The following is a 26,380-nucleotide window of genomic DNA, read 5'->3' on the forward strand; positions in this document are numbered from 1 at the left end:
GACTTAAAAGCACATTGGGAATTGGGCATTCCAAATTGGGAGAAAAAGGGGAAAAATCCCCCCCAAAAAAGCTTGTTTTCTGAAAGTGAACTCAGCATTGGACAAATAGTTATGATAGTTTATAGTCTTGAAAAAAAAGTAGAACATTCTGAGAATGTCATTCAGCCGACTCTTTTCGTCTACAGAACAGGGAAAGGCTAATTTAAGTTTGTGTAAAGAAAAGGCATATATAGGTCTAAAAATATATATTTTTTTCATTTGGTAATTTTTTTTTTTTTTTAATTTAACGCTTTTTTCGTTTGGTAATTGATTTAATACAGTGAATTTTGCCGGCATCTTTTCAAAAGTAAGCTAAACAATAATTTTATAGGATTGGGCTATATGTTAGTGTTCCAAAAAAGCACACTGATGCTTTTCTCCTAGTATTGTGTATTTATTTTTAATTTAAAACATCTGTGTGCACAGAAATGATATGTTTTTTGTATTGTGGACTAATTCTGTGACTGCCGTCTATTATTTTGAATGGTTTGGAAAAGCAACTTTAGTAAATAAACGGATGTCTACCATGATTAAATTAATCGCAAACAGTGGCCATTCATTTGTTCTCCGTGCACTTGTCGATGTGCATGATACGAGATATTTATGTTGGCACTCCTGGAAGTGTCATGTTTGCAGCATTGGATCTATATGCTGTTAAGATCAATCCATAATCACATACAGTAAATTAGCTTTCAAGGATGTATACCGTCATCATGATTAACAGGCTAACGACTGGGGCAAATTCTGTCATGTGACACTATATTTTTTGCGTTAATGCCAATTTTCTCGACAAAAAGTGTTTCCAAACCAGTTTTTCACGACATTTGAAGTATCGACATATAGTTTATGCGCTAGAGTTAAACGGAAAAATATTATGTCGACACTTGTGAAATATTAGCGATAATTTGCATTTCCATCAGCTTTATTTTGATGTGCTAAAACTTCTGTTCGCCTTGGATGGAAACATAGTTACTGATGGATGTCACTTTACAAGAAAGTCATGAAACCCCATGATCAGTCCAGGTTCATACTTATCAGTAAGCTACTGAACCTCTCATTATACTAGTAAAACCAGTCTACTTTGAAACCCCTGTGGTAAAGTCATATCGTCATTATATTTTCGTTCTCATAATATAGAAATGTTGTCGTCATAGCTTTTGATTAACTAATGGCAGGTCATAAACAACATTTTTTACTTAGAAGCTTTCTGCTGTGGACTGGATTAACTTTCTGTAACCACAGAGGGTTTATGGGTGTGCTTTTGTGGTGATATGGGTGGAGACATGCATTATTCATGATTTTTATTAAAGAATAGAATCAGAGATATAGAAAGGTATTGCATCATTAAGAAAAGAAGAGACAGTGGACTAACTAATAAAAGTCCTTTGTCCTCCTTAACTACTTAAAAATCTGAACTACTGGTCAGACCGGGCCAGCAGAAAACATCCTTACTGTTCATGCTGTGTAGTTTGTCCTATTGGGATGTTAAAACCAGTGCCAGTGTAGCTTTGTCTGTTCTGTTTGTTAAACCTGTATTTACAAATCACCAATGGTTGCGCTCAAAGGGTGTGTCCAGAGATTCCACCTGAGGCTCCACCAAATCTGCTTCTTCAGTGAATTAGAACAGGGCAGTGGCCCAGAGGCTAAATCAGGTTGGAGGACCTGAATGGTTTTTACCATTTCCTTGTTGTCATTTGCAGTGACACTTTCACTGGTGCCTGCTGACACAAGGATTCTGTGAGGAGGAGCTGTATTTGGGCTGTGCAGCTGTGATCATCAACGGGGTGTCCCGGACTAGTCATGGACAGTAACCAATCAATAATTGGCAATTGAAAAACCCATAGTGGTCCACCACTAATCTGAAACCGACATGTCACCCTCACTGTCTATTGTGGTTACGGCCCTGGGTGGATCCATCTGTGATAGACGTTTCATCAGGAATGTTGACCATCATGATATGAGGTGTGTCACGTGTCATTGTGTTCGTGTGAGAGAATGGTCAGTAAGTGGTTGAAGAGACATTTAGGCTTGTTGTGTGAGATGCGTTGAAGGGGGGCTGTACTTCGAGTGTTAACATTATTTGTGTCATCAGCAAAACCCTCCCAAGGCAGCTTATCGAAACTAAGAATGGGAGTGCTCTCATTAAACAATGACGACTGCAGAGGTCATGCTGACCAGTCAGAGCATTACCAAGAAATCCATTTGAACAGAAATTGACTGCTGAATCCAATGTTGTTGTTTGTTTGTTTTTTTGGTTAGAAGGGAGTGCAGTCATCTTGGTAATGTATGGTAAAATCAATGAGATCTATGGAATGAGAAATAATTATCTGTATTTTCTACTGACTCAGCATTAAATTCATTACAATTTCTCTGTACAAAATGTCCCATCAAATGGTACCTGCCCTTTGTTTACCCGCAATGCATTGTGTTTTTCTGACTGCCAATCATGTATGTTTACCTGACTAAGTGGTTTCTTACACACAATGATTAGCTCTACATCCAAACCCATTAAAACATGCACACATTGGCCTTAGAGTAACTTTCCTATGGGTTTCCACCTCTTTCAATTGTTTTGTTGTTGAATGGGATGGGTTATTGTTTCACCCAAGAATTTTACAAATGTGTTTGTGCTATGTTTTAAGCCTTTTTAAAATGTGTCTATATTCTCACAGCTAGTGTTTTATTAATACTATTGGACATGTATCTTTATTTAGTGGCACAAGGAATAGGGGTCATTTTGTGTCAACTCAACCAGAGGTCACTGGCTCAAAATTTTGTTTTTGATAAAAATAAAGGATGATGAAAGCCAGAATATTAAATGCCATGAAAGGTGGCTTAGAAAGGTGGCAGCGTCATTATTACATTTTTTACACAGAGATAGGTAGGTATTTTTAATAATATTCAAATCTATCTGTGTAAAAACCTAATAAGGACACTGCCACCTTTCTAAGGTTATTTTTTTTTACCTATAGTTTTGCTCCAAAATCATAGGCAAAATTTGTCATATTAGCCCCCTATACAAAAGAATGGATTACACAGTAAATATTGATCCATGGCATTTCATATTTGGGTGTACATAAATCGTTTATGTTAATCTTTCTTCAGGAAGAAGTATTGCAAAAGAAAGAAAAATCAGCATGGGAAGTTTCCGAAATTTGGTTGATTTGACATGGAATAACCCATAAGATGTTGAGCATTGTTCTACACTATTCGCCTAGCTTCAGCTATTGTGTTTGGGTCAGACTTCTCAAAATGGAGCTAAATGTCCTGGAATGCTTTTGAGGATCATATATGAGCATGCTGCGCCCCTGCCCTGGCATTGACCATGAATTTCAAGAAGTTTAAATGGACAGACCTCTAGGCAAACTGAAAAACAATGCAAGGAAACCACAGGTGAAATCAGTGATGGTCAGTAAAGACAAAGAATATCTGCAGTTGATCGCCTGACTCTTGGCAGCGTTTTTCATTTGCAAAGTCTCAATGAATATTGTTGAAATGTGTGGTCTGCATAAGAATTCTACTCTATGCAATTCTCCATTCCCTATATCTCATCATCAGCAATTCACCCTCTTTCTCCCACCATCTTTCTGTACATAACTGAAACCAGCTGAACTAGTCAGAACACTTCATGGAACTTTAAAGCAATAAATTAACTTGCTTCACAAACTTGCTGTGTATATGAGGTCAACACAAAACTCCTGATCCTATGGTATAGTTATGTGGTGTAATGGCAGGGCAAGAAATTTAAATGTAGCTGGTTCATGCCCTGCATTGTGCAATTGAGCAATGCACCAGGTTTCCCTATTTGGATTATCCTCATTATAAGTGTGCTGTAAGACACTTTGGATAAAAATGTCTGATTACATCTTTTTAAAAGTTCTGTGGAAAGCACAGGGTTTGAACACGATAGCTAGTTACTACAGTAGTTGTGGTTATGATGGTGATTTTTTTTTTGGTGGTTAAAGCTCTTGGCTAGTAATCCAAAGGGACCCTGAAAGAATTTGAGAGTTACTGAACCCTCAGTGTCCTTAAAGGGTTTGTTCACCCAAAAATGAAAATCCTCTCATGATTTACTTATCTTTGAGCCATCCCAGATGTGTATGACTTTCCTTCTTCAGCAGAACCATAGTGAAGATTTTTATAAGTGGATTTCAGCTCAGTTTGTCCATACAATGCATGTAAATGGGTGCCATCAGGCTGCTGGCTGTTTGAAACTCCAAAAGGCATATTTAGGCAGCATAATAGTAATCCACTTGACTCCGGTTGATCAATGAATGTCTTCTGAAGAAAATCGATAGATTTGCGTAAAAAAATAAATTGATAATTAAAACTACAATCAAATAACTTTAAAAAATCGCTTCCTGCCAGCAGTCGACACATCAGTGACGTAAGTGCAATGGTGCATTCATGCGAGAAGTCAGAAGCGCGTGCTTTGTATGCAACAGAGTAACGAATGTCACGTGAGAATTAGTTAATTTCAAAACAGCAATACAGTGCTGGGTGGAAGCAAAGATTTAAAGTTAAAAATGTTTTAATTATTGATTTGTTTCTTACACCAACCTATCTGTTTGCTTCAGAAGACATTATTTGATCGACTGGAGTCGTGTGGATTACTTTTATGCAGTCTAAATATGCCTTTTGGACCGTCAAACAGCCAGAAGTCTGATGGCACCCATTTACATGCAGTGTATGGACAAACTGAGCTGAATCTGCTTATAAAAAATGTCACTACAGTTCTGCTGAAGATGGAAAGTCATACACATCTGGGATGGCTTAAAGGTAAGTAAATCATGAGACAATTTTCATTTTTGGGTGAAATAACCCTTTAAGCAATGCTTGTAACCCCTGAATGCATCAGGGCCTACCCTCACAGTAAGTGTTCTGTAACTCATTTTGGGTTAATAACTTCTGAATAATTTCAACCACTTATGTAACATCATTTATTGTGAATTCTAAGCAGTCATGTTGATCTGTTTATCAGACATTTCTCTTCCAAACAAAGCAGCATCTGATTAGAGATCAGCCTGATCAGTACATCTTAGTTCTCAGTGTTGGGGAGTAACTAACTAAAGTAGCGATGCTAAATTGATTGGTTCATTGCTGTTTAATGCTGTCACACTAATTGAGATCCTCACTGATTTCATATCAGATTTCAACCACTCTCGTTGAAAAAAAAAATGCATTAATATTTAATATTATTGGATCTGATTTATTTATTTTAAAATTTAGTCTGCTTATTTTTATTAGTATAGTTCACTACTTTTTCAATTGGATAGTTAAGTCGAACTAATTTAAATGTTGAATATCTTATAGCTTGACAAGCTAAATTTTCAAAACAGCGTTCGCAACACTGGTTTTAAGATCATCTCATGTACACACATTTGCTGCAGCGCACATGTATTTGCATGTGTCGCTATGTTCAAAATAGCATACAACCATACTACTCTTACTATATACTGCAGGAATGGTAAGAGTAGTATGGTAGTTTCCAGATATAGCTATAGTTTGATGTGCAGTGCTGCTTTCACTAGTTTACTCCTCTGATTCACCATGACCTCATGTTTTTGTACTAAGCTCATAATTTGCATGTGATTCTTGCTATTTGTTTTATAGTAAGAAGGTCAGATCAAGTAATGGAATCCAATGTGCACTAATGCATTTTTGTATATTCCTAACAGTGATTGTGATGATTTTCATAACACTGTAAATGCATTTCCTTTTTGCACTCAACTTTTCTCTTTCTCTGTCTGTCTCTCTCTTATTCTTTTTGCAGTCTCAGCAGGTCACACCCACCCCAAAAGCACAGGTTTCCACAGCTAAACCTGCACAATATGAGGTGAAAACCTTTTATCTTTTATTCCAGAAACTGGCTTATGCCTTACACCCACTTTGGCCCCATAGCATCTTTACTTGATAGCGCCTTGCATTCTGGTCATTTGAAGTATATTGGAGTCTGTTTGGTGAGGTTGCTAAGGTAGTGAGATTTGTTCTGTGAGATTACTGTGTTGTTAAGGGGTGTGGTTTAGTCTGCGAACAGAAAGAACTAGGAAAGGTTTTCTGCCTATTTGAATTAAGTGCTGCTATACCTTTCCTTGGAAAACGTGGATGGTGATTTTTTTTTTGGTGGTTAAAGCTCTTGGCTAGTAATCCAAAGGGACCCTGAAAGAATTTGAGAGTTACTGGTACTCCATTGCCAGCCTCTTAATTCCATATTTGCAGCTTTGCTTTTGTGTACAATATCTTGTAAGGGAGATCAGCCACTTTAAAGTCCAATATCTGCATATTAACTTATATTTCACAGCATTTAATATCAATTAACATGAACTGATGATAGGAAAATGTCCGTGTTTTCTGTGACTACTGAAGAATGAACAGATAAAGAAACCGAGACACTCTAGCAACAATATGTGTAATAAATTGCAAATAGAGGACAGGAAGGAACCACAGCAGAGAGAGAGAGAGAGAGAAAAAAAGACAAAGAACTCTTTATACTGTAGAATGCTTCTGTGTTTGTATGGACCTGTAGAGGATTTATGTGTTTGAAACTTGTCCGCTGCTGTTTGGTGCTAAGCTGATAGGACTTTTAATTTTTCTCATGGTTATCTGTAGCCCCTGGACAAAGCAAGTTTTTGGCTGGGATCTGTTATGTCTGAGTGGGTAGGAGGACACTGTGTGTCCCTCAAGAGGCGTCTGCCCTATGACTCACTTTCCTGGTTCTATATACAGCTCCAGTTTTAGTGTAATATATCTGTAACTGATATTTTTGATGCAGTGTGAAAGTAAATGTGTAAAATAAATGTGTAAAATGAAAATACCCCAATATTCTGTTAACTTACTCACCCTCATGTCATTGCAAACCTTTCTTTCTTATGTGGAACACAAAAGTAGATGTTGGGCAGAATGGCAGCCTCAGTCACCATGCAATGAAAGTGAATGGGCGCCTGAGGTTGTCGTTCTGCCTAACATCTCCTTTTGTGTTCCACTTAAGAAAGAAACTCATATAGGCCTAGAACAACTTGAGGGTAAGTAAACAATGACAGACTTTTCATTTTTGGGTGAACTATACCTTTAACAGTTAACTCTTTAGAATGAAAATAAAGGGAAGTTCAGGGAAAGTGTTTTGTAAGGCTCATTAAAATCTTACATCCATCTGGAGCCGTGGTCCCAAGAATGCATGCCATCTAGGTACATTGCAACATGCTGCTCATTTAGGCGACACAGGTTCGAATCCTGCCTGCTTTGCATCCCAAAACCATTTTCTTCACTCTTCCTAATCATTTCTTGTCCCCGCTCTACTGTATCAACAAAAAGTGCAAAATGCCCAATAAGGAACTCTATAAGTGCAATACTCTAATTGTGTCATATGATTGACACCCTAACATCTGCATTGCAGAAAGGACCTATGCAATCCTCCGCGGCATCTGTGGCTGTCAAACCCGGCACCACCTCTGCAACCCAAGCAGCTCCATCATTAACATCTACTGCAGGAGCTGCTGGCGGTGGAGGGGCTGCTAGTACTGCAGCCAATCAGAAAGGACCTTCTCAATTAACGCAACTGGTAGACACAAACTGCCTACTGGATTTATTGGACTATGGGCTTGTTAACCCCCTAATTCTGATTCTTCAGTGCCACCTTACACTTTTTCTGAAACAATTTTCTGTCACTTATGTTTTTTTCTTTCTTTTAAAGGAATAGTTAGTCATGATTGCGATTATTTGAGATAACCATGATTATTGTGCACTTCAAATTCCAATCACATTTTACTCTCCAAATAAGGCTATTTTAAGCGAATAAAGAATTGCCATGAACGGGTCCCATTTTCCGATGTTATCGCATTATGTGAGCACTCCAAATGAACTCCACCTGTCTCACTGACCCACACCGTGGACCGCACTCAGAGCAGCTCTTGAAGAGCAAATTAAGAATAACCGCCTCTGAAGTGCTCTGATGCACACGGCAATCTCCCACGGAAATATAAGCGAGGATTTTGATAGTGAATGAAAAGCGCTCTAGTTTCACTTTAATTTAACGATCGAGTAATGGCAATTGTACTTGGTTGTTGCAGGTTCATACATGCAGTGTAAATGACACGTAGTAACACAGAGGAGATGTCTGCTTACTCTATTTCAGTGGAGATGTTAGAACAAAAAAAAACATTTTTAAATACACACAGACTCTCAAAGGTCTTCATTTATGCAAAATAAGAGCTCGTAGGTTTAATAGGAGAGCCTTAAAATAATGTGGGAAAGTGAAGAATTCAGGACAGAAATATATTACTATTGCGTAATATAATGTATTATTATTATTTACAACATACAACAATGTACTTGTTAAGTTTACCAAAACTTAAGTTGAAGTATTTGAAAATATTTTAATATTTAAAATGTTATTTTTCATGCCATTCTACACCTGTGTAACATATTCCAAGTCTTGAAAGGAAATTATATATCCCTATTTTATCATATGATCCCAAGTTTAATATAAATAAATTACTTCTTAAGGTGTATGTGTATTAAGCACACATATACCTTAAGTATTACTGTTTGTAAGACAATTAATTGACAGCCAAATTTCATTATCATAACAGCACTAGGAATAATTCAATAGCTTGCGTGAACATGCGCGCCATTTGTAGACTAGCTTCTCTGCTTCACTCATGGGCGTGCAACATTTTTCACCGAAAAATTACTTTGAATTTCATACGCTTTCAGAAAACGTGCACAAGTATAATGCACAAGTACTTTTGGGTCCATTTTTAAGCTTTAAAGTGAGTCCAGATAAACTGCCATTGTATTGAATAGACGGACCATATTTTTCCTTTTGTGTTCCGCGTAAGAAAAAAGTCCTACTGCTTTATTGCAACATGTGGGTGAATAAATGATGACAGAATTTACATTTTTGACTAAACTATTCCTTTAAACTTTTATTCTTGGTTAACACTCTTGTTGAACACTAACACAACACTTTCGTTGATTTACAGGCTGTAAATCTTTTACAGCCGATATTCAGCTTTTAGCAGCTGAATATCTGTCTTACAACCATTATAAAAATAAATAAATTCCCACTTGTTGCACAACTTTCTCTGTCTGATGGAATTCATTGTGGGATAGAGGTGTTTTCCTTGTCCTTTGGTTCTTCTCAACACTAAACCCAAGCTCTCATGACTACCATACCACCACTGTACTAATACTGACCACATTAATGACTACCTGGGTGGAGTTTTTCAAAGCCGCGAAGCAGCATTAAAGTTTAAACCTTGTCTTTTGCCACTATGAACTAAAACCCTATGTGCAAACCTAATTTGGTTTCTCTTTTAATTTCATTTTATCCATCTGATTCACCTAATCTTTTGGGCTTGCTTCATACTCAAAGTGCTTTTCCATATCCACTGTAAACGTGCTATGGTTTACCAAGTTTATGGTCCTCATGCCTGCATCCTGATTGCAGACCACAGTCTCTAAACCAACACCTCCCTCGCCTGCCAAAGTCCCAGATGTGATCTCTGGAACTGGATCTGGCTTAACAGGTGGAGGGGTTGTGAAGCCCCCCGCAGACACAGTGAAGCCCAAAGACCCTGCACAAGAAAAGGCCCAGGTACACCAATGAAAACATTCATTCTCCAGAGGAGTTCAGCTTCTGTCCATCTGCTTATTCTTGTTCAAACGAGACTCCATTGGCATGTTCACAACTTCTTTGAAATCTTCTACTGCTCCACCATTTATTGCTGTATTTCACTTCAAGAATTCTCTTTGGATCGATGTTCCCACAATGTGTCATTAATGCCTCTAGATCAAACTAGATCGACCTCCTTATCTTCTGCTTCTCATGATGTTCATCATACACACCTGTGTGTGAGGAGCTGCATCATTGCACTCCTGAAAAGATAAGACCTCTTTCTTATCTTTTGATTCTTTCGCTTTCAACTCTAGTTCTGCTGCAGCTGCACAATTGATCGACTGCTCAAACTGTGATGTGTTAATGTTGGTTAAAATGAACGAACATGGTGCATATGCTTCTGATAGAATACAACCGTTCCTTCAACCAAACCGGGACCTGCTAAGGTGGATGCGGCTTTCGGAAAACCCTCAGCCACAACTGGTTTACCTGGAAGTGGTGGCCAAAAGTCGATAAGCGCCCAAAAGGTATTTATGGAATGACGAAGGATCCTCTGAAATTGAAACTGCATTGCTCCCAAGACTCTATCACCAATTATATCACCATTCGATTGTCCCTGCACTTTCTCATATTGAAGATGTAAATGCTCCTCATTCATCCTCGAAAAGAAGCACCCAGTGAATATTATTGTATATTCAAAGGCCTTTTGAGGGAGAATCATTTTTACAACTGACGTCAGCCCAGATAGCACATATTTATCATCAAAATGTATGCTAATAAGCACGTAATCTGGAAAAGATCATATTCTTTTTAAGTGTCTTATTTGGGTACAAGAACTGTATAAGAGTGCATTCTAAGTACACTACATTTGAAATTGTGTCACGAATACAGTTGCTAAATGATCTGGGAATGTATCATATATGGACTGTTGTGGCTTAGAGATATGTTTCTTGCCCCGAGTGCAAGAGGTCGCGTATTTGAATTTTTGTAGACTTCCTGTAGTTTGACAGGAGAGCATGGCATTAGCAATGCCATTGTCATGGGTTCAGTTCCCAGGGAACACATGTTGACAAAGTGTATATTTTGAAAGCTCCGTAAGTTGCTTTGGGTGACAGCATCAGCCAAGTGAATACATGTAAATGTCTCAGTACCGTATTGTCAAAGTTTTGGTCAGTATGGAGACTAACTATCTTGTGTGTGACCCATTAGGTACAAGTGGAAGTTGGCCCACCCGCAGCTAAATTCAGTACTGAGGTTAGTATACATCCTGAGTTTTCATGGTGTATAATGGCAGTTATTTGAGTGTTGTATTTGAGTTAAAGAATGCAACTGTGTTTATTTTACATTGTATGTAGGCTGGAGATCCATTTGATGCCTTGGCAGGCACTTTACCATCATCAAAACCTGTGGCTCCTAAAGTTCCTGAATACTCTGGACCAGAAGTCAAAGAGGTAATGAGGTGTATGTGTGTAGATATTTGTGTACTGAGCATTTCACTGATGCGTATTTAAAACATAAATTACAGTCTTGGCATGCTGTTGTGTGTTTGTAAAAGCTCTTTATTTAACAGCCTGTATTGTGCTGTGTGTGTGTGTGTGTGTGTGTGTTTCAATGGAATGCATTGCATGTCTCAGTCTAGTGTAAAGCCAGAGAAGGGTATTTTGTGTGGTGAGAGAGATGACACACTGCCGCCAGGATACAGACGTGAAGACATGGTCAGTTGGAGATTGTACATATTCTTAACCCTATATAAAGTAGTCCTCTACTCTTTTCATTTTAGCAGTCGTTAAGCATATTCATTCCTTCTCTCTCCTCACATCCCTTCCTCTTATTTCAGGATATTGATTTTCCCCACTTAATTGATTCTTTGCTAAGCTTGGTTACCGTTGCTTGCTCTAACAAGCTTTGCAGAACTTCCCATAGGAATGAATGGGAGATTACAGTGAATGGCGCAGTTTTTGGAAAAATATTCTTATAGGCTGAATGGATAATATGAAGAGTGATATTGCAAAGTATATTTATTAGGGGTGTAACGGTACATGTATTCGTCCCGAACCATCACGGTACTGACGTCACGGTTCGGTGCATGCAGCCAGATGAGGAATACATCTGAGTCAGTCACAGGCGATCCACTCCAATCCAGAAGGGGGTGTGCGCGATAATGTAACACTGTTTGCTAACTGCCACAACAGGAAAAAGAGCAGAAGAAGAGACCATCTATGCGCCAACCCAAAACAAGAATGGCTTCTCCTAATGCACAAGTTTTATTTTTCATTATTCTATTTATTTTGTACTTTTATAACACACGAGATGCTTTTCAGTTTTGTAGCTGATTGTGACCAAATACCTTTTGTTTTTTATTGACCCTACAAAAAAAAATATGGCCTATGCAAGAGTGCATTCTGTTTACTGCTTAGTGCTTAATACACCAAAGGAGGCTGTCATTGTTTATCTTGGTACAGCAAAAAAAAAAATTCATTTTATGTTTTAGTTATTGTTGTTATTCTCTGTTTCACATACTCTGAACTGTACCACAATGCCTTATATTTGCCTTGTACTTTTTGCATTGTACTTGTCTGTAATTGAACTAAATATTTATATATATATAAAAATAAAGGAGGCTGTACTGTACCAACTACCTCAGGGGGTACTAAATGCCACTAGGTGGAACAAACTGTAATTTGCACTACTGTCTGTTCAAAATAAATGAAAAGAAACCTAGCATTTGGGATGTATTGCTTTTTTCTGATGTAGCAAACTCGTATCGAACCGTGACCCCATAACCGAGGTACGTACCGAACCGTGACTTCTGTGTACCGTTACACCCCTAATATTTATGTGACTTTTTTTTTGTCAAAGAAATTGTTAAATTACACTGTTATTTTATTGAAAACTGTGTGATTGAGAACTATAGAAAATGGTGAAACAGAATCGAGGCAAACGATTTTCCCTGTCACTTAAAAAGAAAAAAAGCGTCATTTGCTAGCAATTACACAACTGATAACATTAGTGCAGAGGTGCTCAAACGTTTTCCTATGAATATAAAAAAACATTACGGTAAATTACGCAGATCAATGGCATATACAGTGTGTGTGTGTGTGTGTGTGTGTGTATATATATATATATATATATATATATTACACACTACTGGTCAAAAGTTTTGAAACACTTGACTGAAATGTTTCTCACGATCTTAAAAATCTTTTGATCTGAAGGCGTATGCTTAAATGTTTGAAATTAGTTTTGTAGACAAAAATATAATTGTGCCACCATATTAATTTATTTCATTATAAAACTAAAATTTTATATAAAAAAAAAAAGTTTTTGAAATTGATGACTTGGATCAAATAATAAAGAAAAGCAGCCAATAAGTGCCCAACATAGATGGGAACTCATTCAATACTGTTTAAAAAGCATCCCAGGGTGATACCTCAAGAATTTGGTTGAGAAAATGTCAAAAGTTCATTTTTTTGAAGATGCTAAAATATAACACAGTTTTGATTTATTTTGGATTTTGTTTAGTCACAACATAATTCCCATTGTTCCATTTATGTTATTCCATAGTTTTGATGACTTTACTATTATTCTAAATAAAAAAATAAATTAAAAAAATAATAATAAAGAATATGTTTCAAAACTTTTGACCGGTTGTGTGTGTGTATGTGTGTGTGTGTGTGTGTGTGTGTGTGTGTGTGTGTGTGTTAGTTCTCTCTGGTGACCTCGTGTCACAATCACAAGTGACCCGGCAAATATATAAATATTTTTTTTAACATACTTTTGGATATTTTCTATAGAATTACTCTTAAAACTACTCAAACACACATTACCCTCATAGACTCTCATGAGAAAAGGGCAAACACTTTGTTAGTGATAATGGTGGAAGGCAACAGTTACTAAAATAGGAATGGTTAGAAACACCTTTAAGGCGGGGCTCAGCAAAGGGTCAGTTCCTCTGTCAAAACTTATTATATCTCACCAATGTGTGAAACAAGTCTTTTAGAGTCTGTATAAGTCTAAAACGACTATTCACTCCAATGCATTTGGATTTAGTAGGCATGGCTTTAAGTCTAACCATTCTTATTTCACCCAATCAGGAAAAGAAAACACCTGCTGGAGTTCCTGACAAGCCTAAAGACTTTCCCAAGGTAGGAAAGTTGTGGAGGTGGCCTTGTACTGTCAGTGTGTACAGTGTGCTGTGCTGTTTATACCTTAGTGTAGTCATGTGACTCACATTGACACACATGTTTGATGTTGAAAGTGTGTACTTGTCTACTTCCTAGCACCACAGTTCATAAGCAGTCTGCACCTTTACTCTCACTGTTGCACGGTTATTGTCCATGTCTCATTGTCTTTCTGCCTGTCTCACTATTATTCTCACAGTCTCTCGGTGTGAAATCTGACTTTTTCCTGAGACCAGTCGAGTCACTTTAAAAAAAAAAAAAGCCCTCTTCTTATTCTTATTATCATCACTGACATCATCGACATGTCATAATTGTATTAAAATTGTTTTAATGTAACCTAGAATGTGACAATTATTTCATTCTTGACTGGTAATGTTGTTTAAACCAACATAAGCCTAAGCACATAATATACTGTATGAGGTATATTTGATATATGAGCCAATTTGGTTGTTTACACTGTACATGTAACATCCATTAAGGTTGCATTAGGCCTAAATGAGACTTGTTTCAGACTTGACCCTCTCTGGTCTCGGTCTGGACTTGTACTCGAATGAGCTGGTCTCGACTACAACACTGATCACTGTCATTTTCTCTTTCTCACTGATATTGTTCCTGTCTCATCGACAGTTTCTCTGTCCCACTCTATATCTGTATCTAAGTGCCAAGTGTTTTGCTAGTTCTAGGGGTGTTGGCTAGCAAACAGAAGCAAACAATAAATGGATCACTCTTTCTACTTCGCTTTCACTCGTTCACTTTCAGCAAATTGTTGCTTAATCAGCACACACACACACACACACACACACACAAACACACACAAATTCATCCAACCTGCGCTGTGTTGCTTTACTCATTATGCCTTTCAAGTTTTCAATAAATACTCATCGGCTGGTCTTTAATACTCAGAATATTATGATCAGCCTCACAGATATCTAGACACAGTTTGTAGGATTCTTTGCTTTGCTTAATGACTGTTAGGGCAGTTTGTTCAGCTGGTGGTTGTTTTATAATTTAGCATGTGAAAAGTGGTGTATTGTTGATGTCGAGGTCTTGGTATGCAGAGGGTGTGTCTGTACTTTTCCTGCCATGACACATGCTTTTTGTCGTTTTCCCTGAAATTGAACTTGTGGCTCCCTCTGTTGGTAATTTCTAGGATTACAACCATGTAGGATTTCTTGTCACTGTAAATTAAAATGTCACGTTTAGTGTTTTTTCATGCATTCATTTGTGTTTGTTTTTCTTTTTTTGTCATCAGCCTATAAGCACAGATGAGGCGCTGGACTCCCTCTCGGCCGGGTTCTTATCTTCAGCTCCAAGTGCTCCTAAACAGATGATGGTGAGTTCATCGATCTCATACACAGATTCCGCTTAAAGCTGAAGTGTGTCATTTCTGTGCTACTAGTGTCACCAAACAGTCTTGCAAAAATAATGATTTTCCTTCAAACAGGTTTTCCAAACACTCCCCTAATCGTCCATTAGTCGATCAAACACCACAAAGTCATGCCATTGGTTGAGCTAATGTTGCTGTGTTGGGTGGGTCATGATGCTCGAACAAAGAGAGCAATGTTTTAATAGCGCCACAGTGTTTCACAGTATTTTTCGGGGAAATCAACCTACAAATGGCTCATAGTTAACATTTAAAGTATCTGCCAGTTAAAATGATAGTTCACCCAAAAATGAAAATTCTCTCATCATTTACTCACCCTCATGCCATCCCAGATGTGTATGACTTCCTTTCTTTTGCAGAACACAAATGAAGATTTTTTTAAATAATATCTTAGCTCTCTACGTCCTCACAATGCAAGTGAATGGTGACCAGAACTTTGAAGCTCCAAAATGCACATTAAGGCAGCATAAAAGTAATCCATACGACTCCAGTGGTTAAATCAATTTCTTCAGAAGCGATGTGATGGGTGTGGGTGAGAAACAGATCAATATTTAAGTCCTTTTTTTTACTATAAATTCTCCTCCATGCCAAAGAATGCCAATCGCCAAAAAACAAAAGAAGAAAAATGTGGAAGTGAAAGTGGAGATTGATTGTAAAAAATGCTGCATTTATGTGCTTTTGGAACTTCCAAGTTCTGGCCACCATTCACATGCATTGTATGGACCTACAGAGCTGAGATATTCTTCTAAAAAATGTTGTTGGTGTCCAGCAGAAGAAAGTAAGTCATACACATCTGTGATGACATGAGGATGAGTAAATCATGAGAGAATTTCAATTTTTAAGTGAACTATCCCTTTAAGGTGGGATATGAGTAAGTATTTTAACACTGAAAAAGTTACACTTCAAACTTTTATCTAGGATAAACAGATGTATTTTGTTCTTTGTTTGACATTTATTCCTTCCTTTTATTTTTATTTTTTTTTAGAAAACTGAAACTGTTGGAGCAGTAGATGCCCGCTCAAACTTTGCTCCTCCTCCACGCTCTCAGCAGGTAACTGTATGTTCACATCACACAATGTCTTCTGATATCATTAGCTTGCCCAAACACCCAAACATGTCTCTCTCTTGACAGAAACAACAGGCGACGTCTCAACCTGCTAATGTAACCAAATCCCCCGCTCCACCAGCTGACAAGAAAGCCAAGATAGAGAAGGTAAAACAGAAGATTTTCCACAAGAATAAAAACTACAAATCAGAATTTTTGTAATTTGTAAAAGAATGGGTGAAACTCTTGCCACAGTTCTTCACTTACTTTAACAAACTTAAAGATTACATTCGAGATTACATGTGAAATGATCATAAATGTGCCCTTTAAGATCCTCAATAAAAGAAAGAGTATGAAGCTTTCTCAATGAGTATAATTACCCTTTTATTCCTTTCCAGCTGGACAGTTCCATGCCGATGGATGCGCTAAGCGCTTTGGGAGACACACTGGGTGCTCCAGAAGCACCAAAGAAACTACCTGAACTCAAACCTGGAGACATAGTTGATGTAAGAGCTCTGTTTACTCTTTCAAAATTAAAATTAGGTTATTTATAAAGACACAATCTGAAATTAAGACGAAATATAGATCTTTTTAAAGACTTTTTAAAAATAATTTGCATGTTTTGGTCAGGAAAAGAAAACGACATCAGAGAAGGGTGTGCGTGTTGGGGAGAGAGAGGACACACTCCCACCAGGCTACAGATTCTCAGAGGAAGAGCTCCAAAAATGTCCCCCTCCTCCAAAAGAGGTCAGACATACATCACAATTTGTTAAAGATACTCAAGATTTGACATTTTATAAACGGTGTGCTAACACACTCACTTTATCAAACATATAGTGCATTGCATCTGTGTAGAATGTGTAGTTATGTCAGCATAGGTTGTAAAATGTGTGGTGATTGGCTACTGTCTTTCAATGCTGTGATCTGATTGATGGATGTCTTGTCCCAGTCCTCTATGGACACAGATGATGCCCTGGACATTCTCTCTGGAGGTTTTACAGCTCCTGTTGCAGCACCTGTTGTCAAGGCCCCCGTTCCTCCTCAACAGGTGATACTTTATAATAACTGTCATTAATAACATTATGTCAATGAACAGTATTTTATTATGCACTGTAATGCTTACAATTTGCATTCAGATAGTTTAACCACTGTTAATTTGTCAAATCATAATACATACAAATATATATATATATATATATATATATATATATATATATATATATATATATATATATATATATATATATATATATATATATATATAAAACAAATATATAAAAAACATATACATTTTAACATGTATTAATATAATACATGTTAAAAACATAATAGCAACAAACATTGATAGATCGTGTAATGCTTAGAATTTACTTTGATTGCAAATTTGACTAATCAGGAAAAGGCGAAACCTGCTGGAGTTCCTGAGAAGTCTAAAGATGTTCCCAAGGTAGGACAATTCTGGAGGTGGACCTTTACTGTCAGTGTTTATTTTGCAATAATGACCAGCTGGCTGTATATAAACCTACTTATAACATGGCTTCTTACCATAAATTAAGAAAAACAAATATACAAAAATCATAAAATATTGTGGACATTTTTTATTATATGAAAAAACTTTATTATATGCCAAGACTGTGGAGTGATTTGAAAGACACAAAACTAGCACGGTTATGTAGGAAAAATATTTGACTGTAGAATGCTGTGATTGGCCAATCAGAATCAAGTATTCCAGAGACCTACTATATGTAACAGAGCTCAACAGTCTTATTCCGGAAGTAGACATTCCATTAATTTTCCCCATAGGTTAGTATATTTTTAACAATAACTTACAAACCTTTAAAGACAGCTCTACCGTGATGATCTAGGTTATTTATCAATGGTTAATGTTATTTCAACTACTTAAAAAAAAAAAAAGTTTAATAGCAGCATTCTTGGTGAAGAACTACACTACCCCTGAATCCTGAATAGAAAGATCAACCAATCAGAGAGTTGCAGCATCAAGCCACCGTCTACTTCAATGATGCACTGTGAATGATGCAATCTTCTCCGTATGATTTCAAACTACTTATATATTTAAATATTTTGCAATGAAATTAAAGTAAATTAATAGTTTTTGATTTTCGGCTAACATCTTTCACAGTGCTTCATGGGATTGTAGTTCTTTCCCTCAATTAAGACGTTAAGTACACAGTCTTGTACCTTTGTCAGATTTACAGATACTTTTTTGGTTTATATCAAAATTTGTAATGTTGTGATTTTATCTCTGATCTGGTTGGTTTGGTTCATGGCTTAGAACGCTTCTATGAAGGATTTTATGGAATTCCTATGGAAAAAAATAATTGGGAATAGCACTTCCGGTACCGGGACGGCTGAAAACATAGGCAGGCACTGTTGCACTATAATGAAAGTTATTTAGTGCTACCAAAATAATACAATTATTAAAATTATTGTTAAAGAATGACATATATTGAATCTTTCTGCTTTATTTCTATCTGCATTTCTGTTTTATTTTTTAAGCCAAAATTTGAGGAATTATCAGCAATAGATGCTCTAGCAGGTGACTTTGTGGCTCCCGCACAGACTGCTCATAAGGTATATTAACATCAGTCACCCAAAAATGAATGTTTAATGCTCAATTCATTTCCTTGCTATTGTTGTGTTCAGTCCAGTTATTCTGGTATTTGTTTATGCCCTGAATAGATGAGTAATGTCGTTTTTGTTCCCTTTTTTCCTCTTTTCTATTCTATTCTTTTTGTTCTGTTCTGTTCCTAATTCTGTTCTGTTCTTGCTGTAGGTTTCTTCTGCTGTTCCTAAAATTGTACCTCCAGGCCCCAAGCAAAACCCAGAGACAGATGAGGTATTGCAAATACTGGACAAAAAAATAGAATAAGCAAAGATGTATTCACACATGTCCTGGAAATTGAGCATAATAAGCAGACAATCTTTATTATTATTATTATACATATTGTGTTCCCAAACTGGAGTCATTAGTTTGGGAACACAATAATTAATTAATTTTGGTTGAACAAATGGCACATGCTGATATTGCCTTTGGTTGTATGATTTCTAAACTTTCAAGAGTCAAGTGTGAAAATGCTGACTGATGTCTTTCTCTTTTAAGAAAAGTATTTGAATTGTAATTTTAGGACCATGGACAGATTTTTAATATCTCTCCATTTCTCTCCTGCTTTCTTGTCTAGGATGCTCTCAGCGCTTTGGGCGACACACTGGGTGCACCAGAACCACCCAAAAAATTACCTGAACTGAAACCTGGGGATATTGTTCATGTACAACTCTTATTATCTTTCATAATACTAATAAGATTCTTATATTCTAATTGTCAAATCTAATCTTAAATGTAGACACAGAATAGATATAGTCTTTAAAAACAGCTACTCATTTTCTTAATTATGATTACATGTTTTTTTTTTGTTTTTTTTTATCAGGAGAAGGATGTGACATCAGAGAAGGGTGTGCGTGTTGGGGAGAGAGAGGACACACTCCCACCAGATTACAGATTCTCAGAGGAAGACCTCAAAAAACATCCTCCTCCTAAAAAAGAGGTCAATTTGAACTTTGTTTGTATGTTGAGAATCAGTCGTGTAGATTTGTGTGGTAATTGGTCACTCTTGCTGGGACCTGTGATTTGATGGTGGATGTTTCTTGTGTTCTAGCATTCCTTAGACACTACTGAAGCTCTGGACATTCTGTCTGGCGATTTTAAGGATGCCCCTGCACCGTCTGCTTCCAAGACCCCTGTTTGTCCCTCCTCCAATTCTCTAACAGTCTGTCTTTCTCATTATCTTACTGTCAAAGTTTGTTTTAACCTCTTTCAACTTTCTCTTTCTCTCTCTCTCTCTATCTCTCTCTCTCTATCTAGCCTTCAGCATGTATTGCTTTAGAAGCTCTTTCAGATGATTTTGTCACTCTATCTTCTGCATCTAAAGTTCAGTCTGCTGTGTCTGGCCCCCCACACGCTGACAGACAGGTACAGTAAATCTGAATCAATTCTCAGGCAAACAAACTTACAGTAAACATGTACACATGCATACTATTCTTCTACAGTATACTGACTTCCCCTTTTGTTGTTTGTTGAAGTTGTCAGAAGGTACATCGTCAGCTTTGGATGCTCTCTCAGACACTCTTGCAGACATAAAACCCTCCCCCGTGCCAGCCCCAGTCTCACCCAAAGCCGTTGTCAAGGTAACAGCCCTTTTGGTAACCTTTAGTAACCATGTCTATCCATGCACATCAGTAACTTTCCACCAAATAGACCTATTCATACATGACACAAAAATATAAAATATTTTTTAACAATATTTTTGCATTTGGTTAATCATTTGGATACCTGAATGAATTGTTTGGCATCTGAACTATTTACACAAATTACATATCTTCTGAATAAAGGATGGAAGATCATCACAGTACTGTACAGTTATTTTGTCTCAGTATTAAGCAGTACATAGAGATGCATTGTTCATTTTAAAAGCTTATTGTGCATGTTTTTCATTCTAAAAAATCTGACTTTGTGTGAATAGGCCTTCAGATTTATTCTCTTTAATAACTTGCATCTGCTGTAATTCTAGCAGCGTAACATAAGTAGATGCAGTAGTTTCATAGAAGTTCCTGATAGAGAAGTGGCTTTTCAGTGCTTGTTAACCAAAGATGCAACCAAAGATCTTGAGGATTGTACCACATCCAGAAGAGCTTACTTGGATGTTCTCACCATCTCTCTCCCTACCACAGGAAAAGGACATAGTGGAGGAGAGGGTGAGTAAACCGGGTGAGAGAGATGACACCCTTCCACCAGATCATCGGTTCACAGAAGCAGACCGCAAGGTGACTTTTACATTCTCCATTAGTTTTCATGCCAGTGGATTTCACTTAGATAATTCAACATAAATATGTGACAATTTCTCAGATTTTTCTTGCTTGTTCACTGCAGGCATTTGAAAATGCGAAGAAGAAAGCAGAAAAAGATGTCAAACCAAAGCAGGTACTTCATTTTAACATGTGGTGTTGGGAATATGTATGAATGCGTACAATATACTGCCCTACAAAGTCATGATGGACAGTAGTAACTAAGCCAACACTGAAACAGTTCAAAGTTTTTGATTGGCCAGCCAAATGTGGGTTATAAAATAGTATTACTCTGTTTTCTCGGAAGCTGTGCGTAGTTCAGCCAAACTCATCATAGGACTGTCTTGACTCAACCGTCATAACTCAGTTTTGATCAAATGTTTAGTTACTGTGTTGAAGCTTTGCAGGGCAGTATTGGACCACCACTGCTTCAATTGAAACATTTTATGTAAAATCAAGAATCTTATTACTGATAGTTGCAAAGAATGTAATTGTAGATCTTCAATTGTCTGTCTCAGAAATCAATGGATGATGCAACGGCTCTTGACCTTCTGTCCAGTGATTTCACTGAAGTACCCACCGTGAAGCCATCTGCACCCGAAGCCCACCACTTTACCCCAGAGCCAATCCACCCAACCCACACGGTACCACAAACCAGCCTGCATGTTCTGTATTACTGAACAGCCTGCAAAAATATCAAAACACATCCCTCTAAATTCTTAGACACAATCCCACTAAAGTTTGCATTGGGGTGGTGATAGTGAGTGGCTTTTTTTTAAATTTTTTTTAATTATTATTATTTTTTGTTTGATTTTTGTCTTTGTTTGTAGGCACCAGGTCTAGCTTTGGACCAGCTGGCAGAAAAACTGATTCCAAACTTGTCAGATTCCAAACCCAAAGACAGCAAACCAAAGGTGAGGATTAGCCGATTATTTGATCACTGGACATACATTTCCTGGACACAAAGATATATGTAGACTTACAGTATCACCAAGATATTTGCATTCTACTTCATTCATGTTGACTCTGAAGAAATGTGGAATATTTAACAAATATGATATTTTCATTTAATAAAATTCCTCTTGTTTGGTATTCTATTGATATCCATGTTTAAAGGCATAGTTCACCCAAAAATGAAAATTCTCTCATCATGTACTCACCCCTCATTCCATCCCATATGTGAATGACTTTTTCTTCTGCAGAACACAAAACAAAGATTTTTAGGAGAATATTACAGCTCTGTTGGTCCTTACAATGCGAGTGAATGGTGACCAGACTTTTAAAGCTCCAAAAATGTCATAATAGCAATATAAAAATAATCCATAAAACTCCTGTGGTTAAATCCATATCTTCTGAAGCGATATGATAGGTGTGGGTGAGAAACAGATCAATATTTAAGTCCTTTTGTACTATAAATCTTCACTTTCACATTCTTTCACATTTTGAAAGTGAAAGCAAAAGTGGAGATTTATTATATAACTATGTAAGAAGAAAGAGACCATTAAGTCATACACTATGTTGGAAACCAGTTGCCTGTCAAAAATGGTCAATTATGCATTTGAGCGGTCATTATGCAAAAATATTTTACCACAGAATTCTGCAATTGACCAATCAGAATCAAGTATTCCATAGAGTTGTGTAACAAATATTGATAAAGTCGGAGTATGCTATTTCCAAATGAGTACCAGACTTTCCCCCAGACCCTTTATACTAGTTCAAATCAGTTTATATCAGGGATCTCTGTCTGATTGCAGGGAAAAGTGGGTAAGCCAAAGTCTAAATCAAAGGTAGGTTATATATGGAAATAAAATGCATGAGTTTTGTTCGGTTTGCTTTGGCTGTACATCATGAACGCCAGCATGAGGAAATGCTAAATACAGCTGAAACATCCCATTCAATCATCTCTCCATTGGCTGAACTGCAAGCACATGCTTTTACAAGATTATGGAAAAGTTTAAGGGTAAATTTGTTGCAATCCGAGGGCTATTGATAAACTTAAACTGTTTTATGGCAGTTAAAGGTATATTCCGGGTTCAATTCAAGTTAAGCTCAATCAACAGCATTGGTGGCATAATGCTGAATACCACAGAAATGAATTTTGTCCTTTTCTCTAAAAAAATAAGTAAAAATCTGTTTTCAGTAAGGCACTTACAATAGAAGTGAATGGGGCCAATCTGTTAACATGATTTTAGTGTGATAAAATCGCTTAGTAATATTTTCTGTGTAAAATTATATCCAATTTTACAACTTTGAAGCAATGGCAACGTAACTCCATAAACACTAAACCTAAAATGACTGTAAAACAATGATTTAAACAAATGTATAGCTCAAAACACAAGTTTTGACAGAATAATTCATTTAAGTGCTCCTTTTAACCCCTTCAAAATTTGGCCCCATTCCCTTCAATTGTTAGTGCCTCAATAATCTCAATTTTTGCTTTTTTTTTTTTTAAAGAAAAGGAATTTATTTTATCGAAATTATTATTATTATTATTTTTATGGTAATCAGCATTGTGCCACAAATGCAGTCGATTGAGCTTAACTTGTGTTGAACCCAGAATGTTCCTTTATGTTCTTCGGCTTTCCATGCATCTTCTTGCACAACCTGGCAGGCAGTTGCATTTTTTGAGCATTATGCCTGATTTGGTATACAAAGGCTGTGTATTTACAAACCACTGAAAAGCAGTACAGCTGGCTCATCTTTTTATTCCATTTAAATATATAGATGTGCTATACCACAAAGCCTGCTCACCAAGCACATGCTTGCATGACAGGCTTGCCTTTGGAAATGATAATGAATCATATATTCTTGTTTTCCTAGTTTGCATTATTAAAATTGTGTTTTTGTGTTTTAGAAACATTCAACCGAAGACTCCTCAGCTGTAGAGCAGCTGTCCGGTCAGCTGAGCTCAGATGTGGTGCCTTCATCTTCCGCAAAGGGTGGAAAAAGATAGATTGCCCACGTCAGTATCTGCATAGTGTCACAAAACCTGTCAAGAACATGTCCGGGTTATATTTCACCCCAAAATCAAAAGTACTTTTACTTGAAGAAACCTATAAAGGGATAGTTGATCCAAACATTTTGCTGTCATTTACTCACCCTAATGTTGTTCCTTACCTGTATGACTTTCTTTCTTTTGTGGAACACTAAAGGAGATGTTGGATAGGGTTCATTGTATCTCTCTTCCATACAATGAAACTGAAATATGACACAGACTTGCATACTGTCTATTTATGTCTGTGTTCCACAGGGAAAAGTAAGTTAAACGGGTTTGGATTAATATGAGGGTGAGTAGATGATTACAAAATTGAGATTTTAGCAATTTTCGGGACAATTAAACACACACACACACACACACAAAAAAAATCTAATCGTCATTACTGTAATGTGAAAAAAAAAAAAAAAAAATAAATAAAAAAAACGATATATTGTTTAAATTGTATATTATTTTTCTAATGAATTAATACTTATTACTTTAATAATTATAAAAATACATATTATTCATGGTATTATTTGTTTTATTTTATTTATGCTGATTTGAAATTAATAAATCATTGTCTTACATAAAATTGTTACTTAAAATAGTTTGTTCAATTTTTAACAAATTTTTTTTTGTTAAATTAATATTCTTATCCCGATACGTTCCGGTAAATGATAATGCTGTGGGAAAAATGTTTTTGTCATGCAAGTAATGTCACCCTGCAAAAGAAATCTTAGTGGTCCTAAAAAGGCATGATTTTCTTTGTATCCAAATAAAAAAAAAAAGCTTTTTTTTTTTTTTTTTTTTTCCCTCTTTGATTTTGGGGTGAACTGTTTTTGTGTCATGCTTTTGTCAGATTCGCCCATAAATCTGGAATTCTAAAATTCTATTTTATTTAAACATAATAAAAACAGTCACTTTTATTACTTAATTCTAAAAGTATTTTTTTATTTTTCAGTTTCATGGTGGATTACATCTCATCCTAACGCAAGAAAGTGTCAATAAAGGGAGCTGCTCGGACAAGAAATATATTTTATGGTGAATACGGAATGAAAAAAATGATTGAACTGCAGAGACACAAAGCCAAAGCAAAAAAATAAATCTAAATGTAATGATCTTTTATCTCCTTGTGACTGATAAAACTGACTGATGTTGGTTAGGTCAAGAGCAAATATTGTTCTTTCAGCTCATAGTAATCTCTTTCAGGTGTGGCATTGCAATTATAATTATTCCCATTTACTACTTTTTTCTTTCGTTTTGTCAAAAGTCTCATTCTGTTCGTAGAGAGCTTTCTATTGTTGTTTGGAAAATTATATAGACACTAGTGTACAGAGATTATATTATGAATTCATTCACAGTTTATAGTACAGAGGATATAGAAGATGACCTTGATAATGATGCCTTTTGAATGCTGTTGTATATCTGTATGACATTACTTCAAAAAAAGTTTTGTGTGGAGTTGTTTTTCTTTGTGCATTATTTCAAAAAGGTTAGCGTTGTTTCCTGAAGTGCACTTACAGGGATTCACTCCAACTCTCTGTAAAAGATTGGATACAAAACAAAAAAAGAGAGAGAGGAAAAAGAGCTTTACAAACACTAAATGCCCCATGTGCCTGTCAAAATCACAAAACACCTTGGAAAATAGAAAACGTGAATCTAATTTAAGGCCTTGTTCCATTCAGACAAACGAAGTCCTGCTGCACTGTCAAAGTTTTATTCGCTTGACTTCAGTGTTTTATTTAGAATTATGTTGCTTATAGCACAAGGTTTTAACATGTTTATTTTCAAAACCACTAGTAAGTTCGCAGGTGTTGCATTAGATGTGATCTTTAATTTTCACTTTAACTCAGATGTACTGGTTTAAGGGCAACCACAACATTACAGTTTTGTTTAAAATCTGAAAGGACGGAGAACTATAACCTTTTAATCCAACTGTGTGTAACAGAAAAGGAGCTTCGTATTTTGTTTACCAATTAAATGTTTTTCAGATCAAGACAGGTCTCCTTAGATCTTCCAAAGAGCATGTGTACTAAATGTGACAGGGCAGAGTTTTCAAGAAGGGATTTCTATTCTCAAAAGAAATTAAAATAATTAAACCTTAACCCCAATTTTGTTTATTTTGTTAGTTTGTAATATTGTTTTGTTTGTAATGGTCACATGCAAATAAAGATAAGGTGATGTTTTGGGACTCAAATAGGCTATGTTATTTTATTTTTGGGAGCATGCTGTTTCTGAAGAATGACAATAGTTTATCAAATGCATCTTCAAATGTAAA

The 26,380-nt window shown here is 36.4% G+C and overlaps 1 protein-coding gene across 23 annotated transcripts in view; it reads left to right on the plus strand.

The window, feature by feature from the left end:
* Positions 1 to 26,299, plus strand: part of LOC127430708 (calpastatin-like) — a 50,444-nt gene extending 24,145 nt beyond the window's left edge. For 6 of the 23 annotated variants that reach the window (XM_051680673.1, XM_051680675.1, XM_051680676.1 and 3 more), the window contains 29 exons: positions 5,813 to 5,875; positions 7,433 to 7,597; positions 9,488 to 9,634; positions 10,063 to 10,182; positions 10,865 to 10,909; positions 11,011 to 11,106; positions 11,290 to 11,370; positions 13,750 to 13,800; positions 15,089 to 15,169; positions 16,206 to 16,271; positions 16,353 to 16,433; positions 16,664 to 16,771; positions 16,896 to 17,012; positions 17,215 to 17,313; positions 17,662 to 17,712; positions 18,783 to 18,857; positions 19,060 to 19,122; positions 19,466 to 19,552; positions 19,712 to 19,828; positions 19,940 to 20,023; positions 20,146 to 20,253; positions 20,364 to 20,468; positions 21,012 to 21,104; positions 21,211 to 21,261; positions 21,644 to 21,769; positions 21,956 to 22,039; positions 22,880 to 22,912; positions 23,980 to 24,087; positions 25,064 to 26,299. In XM_051680673.1, the coding sequence (XP_051536633.1) occupies positions 5,813 to 5,875; positions 7,433 to 7,597; positions 9,488 to 9,634; positions 10,063 to 10,182; positions 10,865 to 10,909; positions 11,011 to 11,106; positions 11,290 to 11,370; positions 13,750 to 13,800; positions 15,089 to 15,169; positions 16,206 to 16,271; positions 16,353 to 16,433; positions 16,664 to 16,771; positions 16,896 to 17,012; positions 17,215 to 17,313; positions 17,662 to 17,712; positions 18,783 to 18,857; positions 19,060 to 19,122; positions 19,466 to 19,552; positions 19,712 to 19,828; positions 19,940 to 20,023; positions 20,146 to 20,253; positions 20,364 to 20,468; positions 21,012 to 21,104; positions 21,211 to 21,261; positions 21,644 to 21,769; positions 21,956 to 22,039; positions 22,880 to 22,912; positions 23,980 to 24,078 (2,496 nt within the window). In that variant the 3' untranslated portion in view covers positions 24,079 to 24,087; positions 25,064 to 26,299. The remainder of the gene's footprint in view (positions 1 to 5,812; positions 5,876 to 7,432; positions 7,598 to 9,487; positions 9,635 to 10,062; positions 10,183 to 10,864; positions 10,910 to 11,010; positions 11,107 to 11,289; positions 11,371 to 13,749; positions 13,801 to 15,088; positions 15,170 to 16,205; positions 16,272 to 16,352; positions 16,434 to 16,663; positions 16,772 to 16,895; positions 17,013 to 17,214; positions 17,314 to 17,661; positions 17,713 to 18,782; positions 18,858 to 19,059; positions 19,123 to 19,465; positions 19,553 to 19,711; positions 19,829 to 19,939; positions 20,024 to 20,145; positions 20,254 to 20,363; positions 20,469 to 21,011; positions 21,105 to 21,210; positions 21,262 to 21,643; positions 21,770 to 21,955; positions 22,040 to 22,879; positions 22,913 to 23,979; positions 24,088 to 25,063) is intronic. The other 17 variants (XM_051680686.1, XM_051680688.1, XM_051680689.1 and 14 more) reach the window with 6 other exon arrangements.
* The last annotated feature ends 81 nt before the right edge of the window (positions 26,300 to 26,380 follow it).

This window comes from Myxocyprinus asiaticus, chromosome 40 (genome assembly GCF_019703515.2).
Source record: "Myxocyprinus asiaticus isolate MX2 ecotype Aquarium Trade chromosome 40, UBuf_Myxa_2, whole genome shotgun sequence".
NCBI lineage: Eukaryota > Metazoa > Chordata > Actinopteri > Cypriniformes > Catostomidae > Myxocyprinus > Myxocyprinus asiaticus.